General features: G+C 53.3%; 4 protein-coding genes across 4 annotated transcripts; 3 read left to right on the top strand and 1 right to left on the bottom strand.

Annotated features, from left to right (window-relative positions):
• Positions 1 to 514: 514 nt before the first annotated feature.
• On the bottom strand, positions 515 to 2,444 carry AB675_8737 (uncharacterized protein; the record flags this gene model as incomplete). The annotated part of the gene is made up of 2 exons (XM_018149209.1): positions 515 to 2,200; positions 2,256 to 2,444. The coding sequence occupies 2 exons, from the start codon at positions 2,442 to 2,444 to the stop codon at positions 515 to 517; spliced, it is 1,875 nt and encodes a 624-aa protein (XP_018004319.1).
• Positions 2,445 to 6,236: 3,792 nt separating this feature from the next.
• AB675_8736 (uncharacterized protein) lies at positions 6,237 to 7,915 on the top strand (the record flags this gene model as incomplete). The annotated part of the gene is made up of 2 exons (XM_018149208.1): positions 6,237 to 7,548; positions 7,599 to 7,915. The coding sequence occupies 2 exons, from the start codon at positions 6,237 to 6,239 to the stop codon at positions 7,913 to 7,915; spliced, it is 1,629 nt and encodes a 542-aa protein (XP_018004412.1).
• Positions 7,916 to 10,132: 2,217 nt separating this feature from the next.
• AB675_8735 (uncharacterized protein) lies at positions 10,133 to 13,158 on the top strand (the record flags this gene model as incomplete). The annotated part of the gene is made up of 2 exons (XM_018149207.1): positions 10,133 to 12,112; positions 12,187 to 13,158. The coding sequence occupies 2 exons, from the start codon at positions 10,133 to 10,135 to the stop codon at positions 13,156 to 13,158; spliced, it is 2,952 nt and encodes a 983-aa protein (XP_018004239.1).
• Positions 13,159 to 13,558: 400 nt separating this feature from the next.
• Positions 13,559 to 14,215, top strand: AB675_8734 (uncharacterized protein; the record flags this gene model as incomplete). The annotated part of the gene is made up of 1 exon (XM_018149206.1): positions 13,559 to 14,215. The coding sequence occupies one exon, from the start codon at positions 13,559 to 13,561 to the stop codon at positions 14,213 to 14,215; it is 657 nt and encodes a 218-aa protein (XP_018004554.1).
• Between the last annotated feature and the right edge of the window lie 375 nt (positions 14,216 to 14,590).

The raw sequence follows: 14,590 nt of genomic DNA, 5'->3' as shown, positions 1-14,590 counted from the left end.
GCCTTCCACGGCATTTCGCTACCCAACATGCAGCGAATGAGACTGCCACAGTGAAGCATGCGGATTCTTGGTGTTTTGAAATTGTCAAATGTCGAGTACGATAAATCGCACGTGCAACGAAGTGATGTAATTGGCACCCCTGCTCGCCCCTGCCAAATATCTGGCCAACCAAAGAGCCACGAATTATGCGTCGATGCACCACACAGCGCTCGTACAGCTGGACACGTACTTTAGCTACTCATATGCAATCTTATAACACCGTAGATAGTCATTACGAACTTGACGAGACACAATTGACATGCTTGGTCCTTTAGCCGCAACTCGATCTGCAAGTCGTACAGTCTGATTGTCCTATCTACTGCTGGAGACCCTTACGCACACAACCATTGAATAATAATGATGTTTCGAGCGACATGAATGCCCGAGCCTTCCCCAACTCCCCCAAACGTAATGGTCCCATAACGCCGTCATTGCGTGGTCTGATGTCCGATCAGAGTCAAGCTTGAAGTGCCACCTAGGCGTCGTCAACAACATGTCGCAGCACCGGATAGAGCTGCTCATGATCTGATTTCGTAGTGCCTGTCATCTCGGTATCTGGCGATGGTTCCTTGGCACGAGCTTCATCCTCGTCATACTCGCCACGTTCCAGACGCTTCTTGATGATATCGCGCATCCACTCGATGAGACGCATGTTCTGTACCCACTGGGTTTCTCCATCTTCTTTCGTGGCATCTGATTTGGGCGTTCCAACCTCTGCAGAGCCAAGGGATGGGTCGATATTCGCATCCTTGGGGCTTGAGGCTCTACCCTTGCCCTTGATGGCGTTGTTGATGGCAGATGCGGGAGGAGTGACGGAGCCATCTGAGCCCATGTCCATATCTTCGTCCTTCTTGGCCGGAGCCGCACGCTGGAGCATACCGCCGTGGTAATGACGACGCTCGTCGTCATACTGTCCGCCGAGCGTAGCGGCGTTGTTGGATCCGTATGTCATGTCTCCGGACGTGGAAGGAAGACTGGGGTATATGGCGCTGCCATGCGGCGCAGAATGGCCTTGGATAGGGCTCTGACCTGAGGTATAGCTCTGAGCAGACGAGGGAGGAGTAAGACCTGGAGTTGAAGCAGTGTCTGCGGTGCTGGCAACGCTACTCTGGTGTTGATGCTGGAGTAGGGCAGTTGGACTATTTCCGGCGTGGGGCAGTTGAGCCGAGGGCGGGCTGTTGCTGCTGGTGCGATAAGCAACGTATCCGGTGTTGCCCTGGCCAGGTGCTGACATGTGTGTGTCATTCTCGTAGATGGTGGCTTGCATCTGCTCTAGGATCTGGTCGATCGATGTCAGGTCGCCACGAGTTTTGGCATTACCCATGGGTGGTAGACTGTAGGCTTGGATGGGGTCGTTAGACTCGTAAGAGCCACCGCCAACGGAGACAGGCTGATAGGCGGGAACGCCCATGCTCGAGGGAATGATTTGTGGCAGCTGGAGTCCCTGGAGCTCAAAGAGTCTGCGGCTAACGGCTTGATATTGCATCGGGTCAAATTCGCGGCGTTTGACCTGACCGAAGAAAGCATCGAGAGCATCGTAGCCACGCTTTCGGGTCTCGTAATCGTAGGTGGCCTGCGGGGCGGGAGCGTTGTAGTAGGTCACGGGGCCATAGCCTGGGTGCTGGCCTGTCTGCACGGTAGGGTCTGTTAGCATTTGGAACGCGACTGCGCCATCATATGGAGTGATCGGTGGTGGCATGTAATAACGCGACGCCTCGGGAGAGGTACGCACCTGAACCTGTGGGTGGGTCTGATAGTACGGGTTGGCGTGATGTTGACCTGAGTAGTCCTGTGGAGGCATTGCGGGAGCATAGTAAGTTTGGGGCACTTGGCCAGTCAGATAATGACCGTAGTAAGAGTGGTTCTGGTTCCCACCTTGTGGCATGCCACCCTGCGACTGACGAGCGCCACCATTTGGCTCGGGAGAGCGCATGATGACGCTGTCATCGGCATGGGTTTTGACGTGCTTCTTCAAATCTTGTGGACGCTTAAAGGCCTTGCCACAGAACTCGCACTTGTGTGGCTTCAATGGGACGTGCACGCGAATATGCGAGGTGATATGGTCGCGCTTGACCGTGGTAGTGCGGCATTGACCCCAAGCGCATGTGAGATTGAGGTTGTTGGTTGACTTGCGACCAACGTGGCGCTCGCAGACGTGTTCCTGCACCGTGTTAGATATTACAATGAGGTTAGCGACGACAATCGGGTGCACGTACGTAGAGAAGTTCGGGCGATGCGCATCGCTCGCCGCATCCTTGCCATTGGCATTGCAGGTTTTCGCCTGCGGACGATACCGATGAAGGCTGCGCAACGGGAGCCGCGAGTTGGCCAGATTGTTCGGGCACAGTCTGAGGGATGGCAGAGGTAGGAGCCTCAGTAGGCACTGGCGGTGCTTGATCGGACATCTTGGCGGCGAAGACCAAGAACAAGCCAAGAAATGGCGAGAAGATGTCGATACAAACAGTTCAGAGATGCACAGAAGAGAGCTATAATACAAGCAACACAATTTTGACAAGTGAAGTGCTGCAGCGATGGAGCAGCTCGTGCAAAAGTGATAAAGTAGACGACAAGTGTCAGGAACCGTGAGGTAGAAAAGTTGGGAGGAAGAGATTCTTGGGGCGCCGGGAGCGGGACACTTCGCCTTCTGATCTTGGGCAAGAGCGGAGGGCTTGGGTGCACCTACGCCTTCCCCTCTTTTATTTTGACGAGCATGCCAGCCAGAGACCCTCTTTTTCCTGACTCTCCCAGAGTGTGGTCCGCCTCTGAATTGCTAATTCGACAGTTTCAGCGACTCGATTTCTTGGAAGCAGAGTGAATGCGAGCTAAAACTTGGCGTCTCCTTGGCTGCCAGATTATTGGTTACTATGGAGCATTCGGAGCACGGGCTTGCAGCAGCAAACACGGGCTGGTTCGCTCTTGCCATCACGACTTCAGGTCAGTACTGTTCCAACAAGCTACCTAGGTATGCGCAGTGTCATGAAGATCGAAAGTCATCGTCGAAGCACATTACGAATACAATCTCAGCGTGTGTAAATGCCCTTCAAAACCCTATGTCGGGGGCATTACACTGATGAGACTGCGGCAGTCTCGGAGGCAGATTATGCCCTGTAAGACTTAGGCTGCCAGCAGCGGACTGGCGCCCAGGTTAGCTTCCAAGCTTCGGGAAATCATTGGCAGCTTGGAACTCTCGTCCCGACGTGCTGATAAGAACCACTTTACTGACCATCTGGGCAGTTCACATACAGGCTGTGAGCTCACTCAGCCTCACTGGGTTCTTGCTCGCCGCTATGCGCTTACGCTTGAGTCGTCTGATAGGTGTATAGCGCATTGAACATGGTGTGAGCGAACCGAACTCCCTCTTCCGACGATTTATGCCGAAGCACGATCCCACTTCGCAACTTTATAGTTCTATTCAAAGTCAATCGTACTTCCTAGCATACACAGACCAGCGCTGTAGGCATGTAACAAGAGTTGCAAAATGAGCTCAAGACTGATTCAGCAGCGAAACTGTCATCCATTAATGTGAAAGACGAAGGAGGTGAGCAAGTTTCCTACAATCACTGGCTCATACGGGTCTTATGTTGTTGCAGCCGAGGCATGGCTGCAAAACGTGTCCGGTGCTCTGGGTCTAACACACAGCCTGAGTAATACTGCCAGTGATCGAGTCGCACCTCTTTCGGCCATCACATTGAAATGTATCACACAAACCCGATTCCTAGTGGCAAGTTTGTGGAATAATGGTGGCGAAGCATGGTTCCTGACGTGACATGTGTCAAGACTTTGATGGAGGACTCGGCGCAAAATTGGCAATTCCTCCATTCTTGGTGGCTTAGCCCAACCTTGGAACATGCCCAGGTGCCCAGAGAGCGGATTTTCTTGCCACGGTTCCCGCCTCCCAAGCAGCCAAGCACAGAATCGTCATCAATCGACTCGAACACACGATATGCCACGATCATGGTCTCATCAAGTACACTTCTGCAAATGACGAGTGTCTAGCAACGTGGCACGTGGAGAATCAGGACCAGGCGATCGGCATCCTTTCGATCCAGGTCCATTGCTTTTGCTTCGCCTACGTTCTCTTCTGGGTCATTTCTTGGTGTGCACCAGGAAGGCAGGCACTTCGTACATGCCGGCACAGACATTTGAGGGATCAGCAGGCAGCCGTTGCTGTACATGCTGTCTCATGAATCACAAAATACTGACAAAAAGAACCCTACACGGTCTCCTATATAGACGAGAGCCCTCCCCGAACGCGCAATGCAACCAGACTATGCCGTCTGTTCCCAATATACGGCAGATGTGACTCGCATGGTTTTGAAATCATCCCTGGTGAGCGAAAAGCATCCTGAAGAAGAGAAAGTGTCGCTTGAATGCTTCGCAACTTCGTCTGAGAAGGGTGCCGGAGGCGGTCCCTTGGAAGAGTTCGAATCTGAAGCGGATAGACATGACACTCTCGATGGCTGTTCGTGCACGGCCATTGCTATGAGCCGCAACTGGAGAGGCAAAAATTTAGGAGACCTAGCAAATTCGACAAGTGACTGATGACAGTCTGCAGGCCAAGTGATGGGGTTGGCTTGGATCGCTAGAGTGACTGGATACAGGTATTGTAGAAACTGCACCCACGTGCCACGCGAGGCGTCTGCGAAACCGGTCGCAATCTTTGCTGCATTGTACGGTGGCTCAGTGTACCAAACGACCCGCGCACTACATATCCGCTGGCTTGTTCGCTACCTCAAGAGACGGTCCACGGTACCTAGGTAGAAGTGTCGTCCACCGGCCTCGAACTTTGTGCATTGTGCGCAGTCTCAAGGAGGTTCAGTGCTTGCTGATCAACGTCATGCAAAAGAGATTTGCGCTGGCATTGTTGTATAGAAAGATTGAAAGCTTCCGGGCCATTCAAAATCCGGACTACCAGAAGTCGCGGCTCCAGATCACTGTGCCTCGTTGCCTACCTTTATGATGGTGTCTCGTCCAAATTTACGAGTCACTTTTGATTTTGGTGGCGATGGTTTCTGTGAAGCCTTTGCTCCAGGGACAACAAGCCGTCCATGGTGTGTCCTTGGTGCTGCGACGCTAGCAGGAGCCGTCAACGTACGTACCTGGTGAGGTGGAAGTCACGGCCTGAACGAGGACTGCCTGTCGTCAAATATCGCTATGCTGACATACTTCAACATGCGCTTCATAAAGTGGTGGGAAGATTGAAGAAAGGCAGCAGACGATGGAATGCCTAGCGGCTTTTACTGGTGGCGCCAATACGAGACGTGAAACTCGGAGGCACGTCATCTTCCAGTTCGCATTCCGCCTTTGAGATCGTCGTGGATCGAGCTTGGCTTCGCTTTCAATTGCAAGCCTCTGGACCTGTTAAGCCTCGTAGAACCGGTCACACATATGCGCAAATCGACATTCATTCACGAACGCTAATCGAAGCTGTGTTAAAGGCTCATGCCGCCGGACAACACTCCAAATGTACGCTTTCTCGGTTGTAGCCGCTGACTCCAGACTGAGGCGCCGTCTTCCGCACTCTTGATTACTCTCAAGTTCTGACCTTGTGCGCTCCAGGAAACTCGCCCGTCCACACCTCCCACACAGTATAGACCGCTTTTGGCTTCCAGTACACAGTATCTCGACCAACTGGAACAGGCGATCTCGACACCCGTCCCCGATCTTGCCTCTACCTTGACCACACCCGAGTCACGCCCACAGTCGAATCGGTACACCACGACTGGGGTTTTGACGGAGGCATGGCACGAACCCGCCGCACATCTTGGTCACAGCGGTGACACATCAGGGTCGCAACGCCGTCTGACAGGCTCGAGTTTGTCTGAGTCGCTGGACAGAATGCAGTCAGAGCTTGACAGATGGCAGACGGAACGTGATCGGCTGCGTGCGTTCTTGGACAATCAGCAGACCAGACGACTCGCACTCGAAGAACAGAACCTGCGGCTGAGGCGACAGCACTCTCGCCTCGCAGAAGAGAACTCCCGGCTATACTCCACGGCTGCCAACACATCGACTACATATCTACCACGTGACATACTCGAGGAAGGTCAGAGTGAGAGCAGCTTGTCCAATCTTGCCACTGCGATAGCTGAGGTGGGCCGAGAAAGTTATTCGACTAGTGGCTCTGCGCCCTCACGCCAGAGGCTGTATGACTGGCTGCGCCGTACACAAGGCACTCGGAAGATTCGGGAGGGAACATGCCTCAGGACGTGCTGGAGGAGGTGCGGCAGCGGGAATTGGACCATGCTCTTCGCAACTATCGATCCGCACGGAACGCGTTTCGCTCTGACAGGTCGGTGAATGACATGGGTACTGTACCAACTGCCGCTGCGCTGCGCCAGTACTGGACGGAAGACGATCACACTCCCGAGAACGAGCGTACAAGGTTGATTCACACGTGGGCCGAGAGGCATCGACGCGAAAGGCAGCAACGCTTGCAGGGCCGCCATATGGACGCTAGCAGTGATGCAGTATCAAGCGACCCTGCTGCCAAGCCGTCGAGCTTGTCAGATGCGACTGCACTAAAGGATCGCATACGGAACACAATCCGATACTTGTCGAAGCTGAGGGACGCAAGACCTGAAGACGGCTTAAATCTCGCTCGCGAAATGGACCTGGATGTGCTGTATGAATGCGAACTGGCACACACGCCCAATGATCTGCCAATGCTCGCAGAGAGTCTACCAAAATCCGAGCCAACTTCCTGGCTGACAGCTGGATCAACATGGCACGGTCTACAGTGCACAGCTCGAGAATTCAGACCGTCCTATCCAACAGTTTCTTCGAGCCTGCGGATGGCCAGGCACCGAGAGCACTTTGGACGATCCATTACCAGAAGGGGCCTGGTCGACGCTCAAAATGCTGCCACGACACTGATGAGTGACACAGACTCAGGATCTATGGATCCCGATCGATACTCTTCGTCTCTAATGCGTGACTTGGACGGCAGGTGGGGTTTTGCGACCAGCCAAGATCCTGAAATTTTGGCGCCAACGAGCTTGGCCCGACCACATCGTCAATCTGCAGAGAATAGAAAGGGAGAAATTGAGCACTGGCCTGTCACTGTCACCTTACACAGCGTCGACAGGCAACGCATGCTCGTAGAAGGAACCATGCGCGCCAGCCAGATACCATACCGCTCATCTACGGGCGGCAAGAGCATGGAGAGTTACTTTGAGGGCGAGATTATCGACTTTCGCCAACATTCACTGGAGACGGATCCTCAACGTGGATACAAAGTAGGCGGTCTTGACACTGATGCTCGATACTGGTCTCGATTGGGTCCTTTCAAGGAAGCGATAGAAAAGCAAGCCCAAGGCAGTCGATGGGACAGCTCGGTCTGGGAAGACAAGTTGAAGACTGGAGATGCTAAGTACTGGGACATTCTGAAGGCGGAAGAGCAAGCTAGCCGTGAGTTGGAGGCGGATCGGGTTATGATGCGCTGTTTGGGGAACCAGAAATGGCTGCAAGAGAAACTCGGTACGGAGTGGGTGCTCATGCGATGGAAAGGTGAGATGAACCGACAATGCCCAAAAATCATTTGCTGATGTTGTGCGCAGAACGGTGCTTTGTCGAGCCCATATTGAAACAGGCATACAAACAAGTCACCACTGAGACAAGCTCTGGGCTTGAGTCAGACTCGATGCACCCTACTTGGGGGCTGACGATCTCTGGCTTCTACTACATTGCCCTGCATCGACAGTCCGGGTCGATAGAGGGGCTCTACTGCGACCCCGGATCTCAGCCTTACCAGAGCTTGAAGATGGCGCCAGAAGATATGCACCTTCCGGCTGCGAAAGACGGGGAGAAGTCCTCGCCCAGACATGGACAACCTGCGGCTATAAAAAGATGGTTCCCTGCAGTCGATTTCCGGTAGTACTGATAGTCTACGAGTGGGGTTCTAGAACACTGGATAGTGCCCTCCTGTATGAACTACCGTCCTGCTGCAGATTGTTCTGCAACTTTCTGTCCATAACATTGATGGCAAAGTTCATGGCGAACGATTTTGCAGCCCTTATCATTAGTCATGTCCATCTCATCTCACAGCCGAGATCGCGACAGACTGTGGCGATGCCTTCGTAGGAGCGGTAGCATGGCCAAGCAGTTCAGGAAACTGCCACGCGGCTTTCTAAGACCTCATCCATCAAGCTGTACTTCTGGACTCCGGAGAATCACCGACCTAATGTCCCTAGGTAAGCCAGGAAGCACCAACTTCAATTAAGGAAGTCCTCGCGCCGTGGCGAAGGTCTCGTACTGTGTTTTGAGCATCGATCCTTGGCAGCAACGTCAATGAATGCTCCTGGATACCGCTGACCACGATCCCAACCACTTGAATGATCCAGATGAATATGACCCTAGGTTGATCTTGCTGTATTTGCCTTAGACCATCTGCAAGCCCGAGACCGCCAAGAGCAGCCCTCTCTGGATGATTTACTCCTCGAACGCTCACCACGAGTGAGCCGAAAGACGTAGAAAAGTCCCTGAAGTTCGAGAGCAGTATATCTAGGAGAATTGACGTTGAAATAGGCAAAGCAGCGGCTCTATACACTCATCGGGCACGTTGAAGAGACGGCGTGAGGCGCAGCACGACTATAGTGATTGGTTAGTGCTATAGGCATGGAGTCACCTTTGACCTTATTAGGGCTATCCAACCGGTTAACCGGCATGTCAAGCTTAGGGGACTGACTGGCTGTCGCCCGTGGACGTCCCCGGGACACTAGTCAAGCGAGATGCCCGCCATTCTTCACCGTCAGATCCTCGGTCCCAACAGCACATGAGTGTCTCTCTTGGAACTGTAATGGCAGCGTTCGAGAGATGCTCGACCCCAACCTCACGCACCGCATAGCCATAGCGTTGTAAGACCACTGCGATGTGCATGGAAAATCCAATGTTAGCGTAGCAAGGGCAATCCTTCCGTCATGCCATCCTGTAATTGTGCCACTGCACAGTCGGTCGCATACCATTTCTCATGAAATCCTGGCTGCATTGATTAGAACTCCCTATTTAGTCATTGGGCGGGAACCGAAGATTCCACATGCGGAGATAGGGCTTCCACGAGGCAGTCTTCGGCTTTGAACAAGATCCGAAATAGCAGCGGCCAGCTTAGCCCCAGGTCCAACTACATTCCATGGTGCAAAGATCGTCCTCGCCCACGTTACAGTCTCACCATCATGAGTACACCAAGCGTGAAGACCCTGAAATCACAAGCACTACCGACACACCGGAATATTTTAGCCTTTTAGTGATCGATGTGGTCTGCAGCCACACGGCTTCGATCTCGTTGAACTTCGGTTTGCAGCAGGTTTCTCGGCGGACTGGACAATCTCTGATAGCCAGGTCCGTACTAGTGACTGAAGGACGCGCAACACTTTCAGTTCACCCATTGAGCTAGTGTTAGCAGGGCCTTCAGCTGGATGCTATGCATGCAGAAGTTGACACAAATTGCACAATTGGAAAGACCCATTCGATGAACACAATTCGCCTGAGGTGGAAGATCGACACGCCTCTTTGTACGAAAGAACAACGCCAGCAAAGTCACATTCAGGTATCTCCTGTAGGAGCAGATTCTGCGTCGCTCCGAACTTAGGAACGCCAAAATATCCTATGACGCCACTCGATCGCATTCCTAATCTTCTCCTCTCGTATTGCCTCGTGACAGCTCACTTGTTCGCTTTTGCTGGTGCAGAACCGTTTCCAGACCCTACCAAGCGACTGGATACCCTGTCCAACCAAGGCTTTTCCAAGACATCAGCAAAGTCTTGGATTCTTCCATACTGACAGAATTACTGTTCATCGCAAAGCAGCGCTTGCAGTACGCTCTGCACGTCCCAGTGCTGCATCTATCGAGATCTTCTCCGGGTTGTCAATGCACTCGTAGAAAGTTGCCACACTCGACACGGAAATAGCCTCGAATTCAAGGATCTCTGGCCTCGGTGTCTTGATGAGTCCATCTATGACTGCTTGATGCCAAACCTGCCCTCTCTTCGCCTCACGCTGTTTCCAGTCCCGGATCCCACGTTTGGATGGACCATATCGCGTCCGGTAAGCAACAGTACTCAAGTCTGCTGTGGACCTCCTCGGTGACGGAGCAACGATGTCATCCTTCGAAAGACCATCTCCTGAGGACGATGACTTCTCGTCGGGCGAAGAAGACGGCCCACAGCAGCAAGGCAAGACTGGGAACTCTTCGACTTCGGGTCTGACTGCTGTTGAAGGACATGGAAAACCTCAAGTGCCCATGCAGAAACGGCGGAGGGTGACACGTGCATGTGATGAATGTCGAAGGAAGAAGATCAAATGTGACGGGAAGCAGCCGTGCACGCACTGCACAGTGTACAGCTACGAATGTACATATGACCAACCATCTAATCGCCGGCGAAACCCAGCACCACAGTACATTGAGGCTCTCGAGCAGAGATTACAGAAGGCCGAAGCGATCCTTCAGACAGTGCTACCTGGAATCGATCTCGATGACCCCAAGTACGATGCTAGAGGCGTCGATCAGATCGTCGAGACCAACAGGGCACGACTCAATGCGCGCCCACCGGCGCAGGATAAGCAAGACGATGACGGCGAAATCCAGCCTATGGTCGAGCGTATCGGTACTCTGGACCTTGACGATCAGGGACATTGGGACTTTCACGGCCACTCATCAGGTTTTGCTTTCATGCGCAAATTCAGAGCTCATTTTGGCGAACAATTTCTGCCGACTCCGAAGCCCCGCTTCAATCCTAAAGCACGGAACATGACGCAGTCGCCTCGCTCTGCACAGTCTTCTCCGTACGAAGGTAGTCTACCACTAGCTGCCTTAGATCTCCCGCCACGAGAAGCCGCCATCGAGCTTTGTCGAAATGCACTCGACGATTGTTGCGCTTTGATCAAGCCGTTGCATCGACCCATGTTCTTTCGCCGCCTACACATGATCTACGAAACAGACCCCGACCAGTACAGCAACGAACAGATGAAGTTCCTGCCACTTCTGTACGCCGTGATGGCACTAGGCTTCCTATTCTCCAAGACTGAGAACGAGAACAGCATGTTGGACATCAAGGGATACACAGAAGCGATTGAGCAAGGTTACCAATATCTTGATGCATCCAAATCAATGCTGGATATCACCGACTGCCGCGACCTGATGACAATTCAGACTGTCTTCTTTATGATCCTCTTCTTGCAGAGTTCCGCGAAACTTGCGACATGCTATGCCTATATCGGCGTCGCATTGCGAGCGTGTTGTCGACTTGGGCTGCACCGAAACCTGCCAAACCAGAAATTCGGTACCATAGAGCTCGAGGAACGGAAACGAATGTTCTGGCTGGTGCGGAAAATGGATACCTACGTTGGTGGCATGCTGGGACTACCACAAATGCTCAGCGATGAAGACATTGACCAGGAGTTTCCTGAAGAGGTACATGACGAATGCATCACGGACGAAGGTATCAAGCCGGTCCCGAAGGGCAGCGCATTCCCGATCCTCAAGGCCGCCAACGCCCACACGCGGCTGACCTTCATTTACCGCAAGGTCGTGCGCTTCATCTATCCGATAAAAGGTGCCAAAAACACTTCGCCAGACGACAGCTATACCATCAGCCATGGTCGGATACGGGAACTCGAACGTGATCTGCAAGTATGGATGGATGAGCTACCAGTCGAACTTCGGCCATCTGAGAGCGCCAACTTGGAGCTTTCACGTGTACAGCAGCTACTTAGGATGTCCTATGCGCATGTCCAGATGATGATGTACCGGCCGTTCATCCACTATGTCTCCCAAGTCTCACAACAAGAGAAAACCGATAAACGCAGTTTTGCTTGCGCTGCCGCCTGCATTAGTGTTGCAAGGAACATCGTTCACATTACCAGCGAAATGAAGCGAAGAGGACTGCTGGTGGGAGCATACTGGTTCGTCATGTACACTACTTACTTTGCAATTATCTCGCTTGTGTACTTCGTGCTGGAAAATCCGAACAGCCCCACAGGAGGCGATATATTGAAGGATGCCATCGAGGGGCGGGATACTCTGGCTAGTCTGGCGAAGCGCAGCATGGCTGCTGACCGATGTACCGAGTCACTTGTGGTAAGTCGATCTACGCACAATCGTATTCGCGAACAACCATCTGCTTGAGGCGGCGATTGACTTTTACTTCACAGAGTCTTTTCAATGAGTTGCCCGAGAAGCTGAAGGAGAGGCGCGGCACATCCAATCCGCCTGCCTCGACGGGCCGCAAGCGTCCAGCGCCTGTCTCTGAATCAGGCAATACGCCGTTCAACCGATCTTCCCCGAATATTGCACCAAGCCGAGACGCGACATCTACACCTGGCCGATCTCGCACCCTGCCGCATGACTTTCTGGCCAAGATCGCGAAGCGCAATTCGATGCCTGATGCACAGCAGCACGAGATTCCGTCACAGCCTGTTCCCAATCCTCACCTTATCAACATGAACTCACCACTCTCCACATCTCCCTTAAGCCAGTTCAATGACTTCACTCCGCAACTAGGCCATACGCAAATTCCGGATCTAAAGAATGTTATGTTCCCGTCAGACAACCCATTCGCTTACCCAAACCAGCCAATGGCCACCCTGGAAAGCGTCGATGCACGGTATGGTTATCCGGATCCCTCGAACAGTCTGGAATCGCCTTTCACGAGCACATCCAATGACGTGTCGATGATGGGGACGCCCGCGAGCATCATGACTTCCAATCCCGAACAACCTCGAACGGGGCAATTTCCACACCAACAGCAGTATGACGTAGCCTCCCTACAGCGAATTTACGAAGAGAATCCACAATTGGCGCACCAGCTCGCGCAACAGCAGCAGCAGCAAAGGCACCAGCAACAGAGACATTTCAATCAGGTATCAACGCCCATGTCGGCGACTGGCTTCGGCCACGATGGAGGACCACAGCACCAGCCGCAGCAGCACAACATGTTCGATGTGCCTCAAGAGAGTCCAGGGTTGGGACCGGCGCAGGAGGACTATTGGACTCAAATGAACAAGACCAGCGGTCCAACGAGGAGTGGGTTCACGCCTGGCCCGGCAGTGAACTTGGACGAGTTATTTGGAGGCGGTGATGGCTGGAATGGGATGTGGGAGTCGCAAGGCTTCTCCAGACAATGATGTGCGTCGGCGAAGCCAGCTGCCCGTAGTGTACGAAGCACGCGAGATAGTCAGAGTTGAGATGAAAATCAGTACAATCTGCAACATTCTTGTAGGCAGTCTTTGATTTCTACCACCAGTCCTGAAATATATTCCAATACGTCACAGCTGCTGACAGTTCTCCGATTTCCGTCATCCGGTCTACCAAACATCCATCGTCAAACAAAGTGCTCCCATCCTGCCACATAACGGCCTCAGATTGCGTCGAGAACTCAACGGCAGATGCGCCAGCACACGAATGCGACTGCCACAGGCCGGCGTGCTATGACACCGCTACGCGCACAAAACTTGCCACTGCCCGCAGCTCAATGATCTGGCCGCGTTACTCGCCCATGTTACTCGCCCATGTTTCATTCTCAAGATGTCGACTGACACGCCCATGGCCGATGCGCCGTCTACCACTCTACAGCCAGAACAGGACTTTGGGCGCCAACAGCAACAGTCAGAACAAGCAGACCCATCGTCACTCCCACAGTCACAAGCACAACCCCACCAGCCACCACAACCCATCTCCCCAACCCACAACCGCAAACTCTCCCTCACAAACGACACCCACCCACCACTCTCCCACCCATCTCGCGTCCAACCAATCCACCCCGCGTTCCCCCAACCTTCCCTCCTACCAGCGACCACAGAAGACGCGCCCAACCCATACACCCTCCACCCACTCACCCTCCAACCCTTCACCACCGCAGACCTGCAATCCCACAATTTCGATGCCCTCATCGCCGAATGCCGCGACCCGCAGACCGGACAGATCGATAAAGAGCTGGTCAAGAAGCTACAGGACGAGACGGTGGGCAAGATCCAGGAGCGCGTGCGAGAGAGGCAGTCCAAGGAAGCGGCGATTGAGCGGGAGGTGAACGAGATGGAGAAGACGAGGGAGGTTGAGCGGAAAATTTGGATGAAGCGGATGGGTGGTGGGAAAGCTGGTGTGGGGGTGAGCGGCGAGGAGGCGCAAGGTGGTGTTGGAGGCGGAGGATCAGGAGTTGATGCTAACGAGAGTGGGAAGGGCTGAAAGCACAATAATTAACACATGGAAGGCATTACAGTAGTCGGAAGCCGAAGCAATGGTCTGGCGCACCGCGGCACGAGTATGAAAAGATGTCTGTTGCAGGTATTGGAGCAAGTTAAGCGGTGTATGGCAACATATGCCTTATGCTTGCAACTTGCTGAACTCTCAGGGACAGCAGCTAGCAGCATTCCGGAAGGGAAGCCGTACGGTGGGCCAGTATCCATGCAAGGCAAGACACGTGTGGCAGTCGACAGGTCCATGGCTCAAGCACACGCCCACGAGCGCATGCACAGGGCGTCGAGCGAGGAAAGACAGTCACGGGCCTTGCCACTCACTTGAGAGCAGAGAATGCAGTGTACGATACAATATTGGACGACG

The sequence above is a fragment of the Cyphellophora attinorum genome (genome assembly GCF_001299255.1).
Source record: "Cyphellophora attinorum strain CBS 131958 chromosome Unknown Contig3, whole genome shotgun sequence".
NCBI lineage: Eukaryota > Fungi > Ascomycota > Eurotiomycetes > Chaetothyriales > Cyphellophoraceae > Cyphellophora > Cyphellophora attinorum.
Note: the sequence above shows the minus strand (reverse complement) of the source record. Positions and strands in the feature narration are given on the sequence as shown.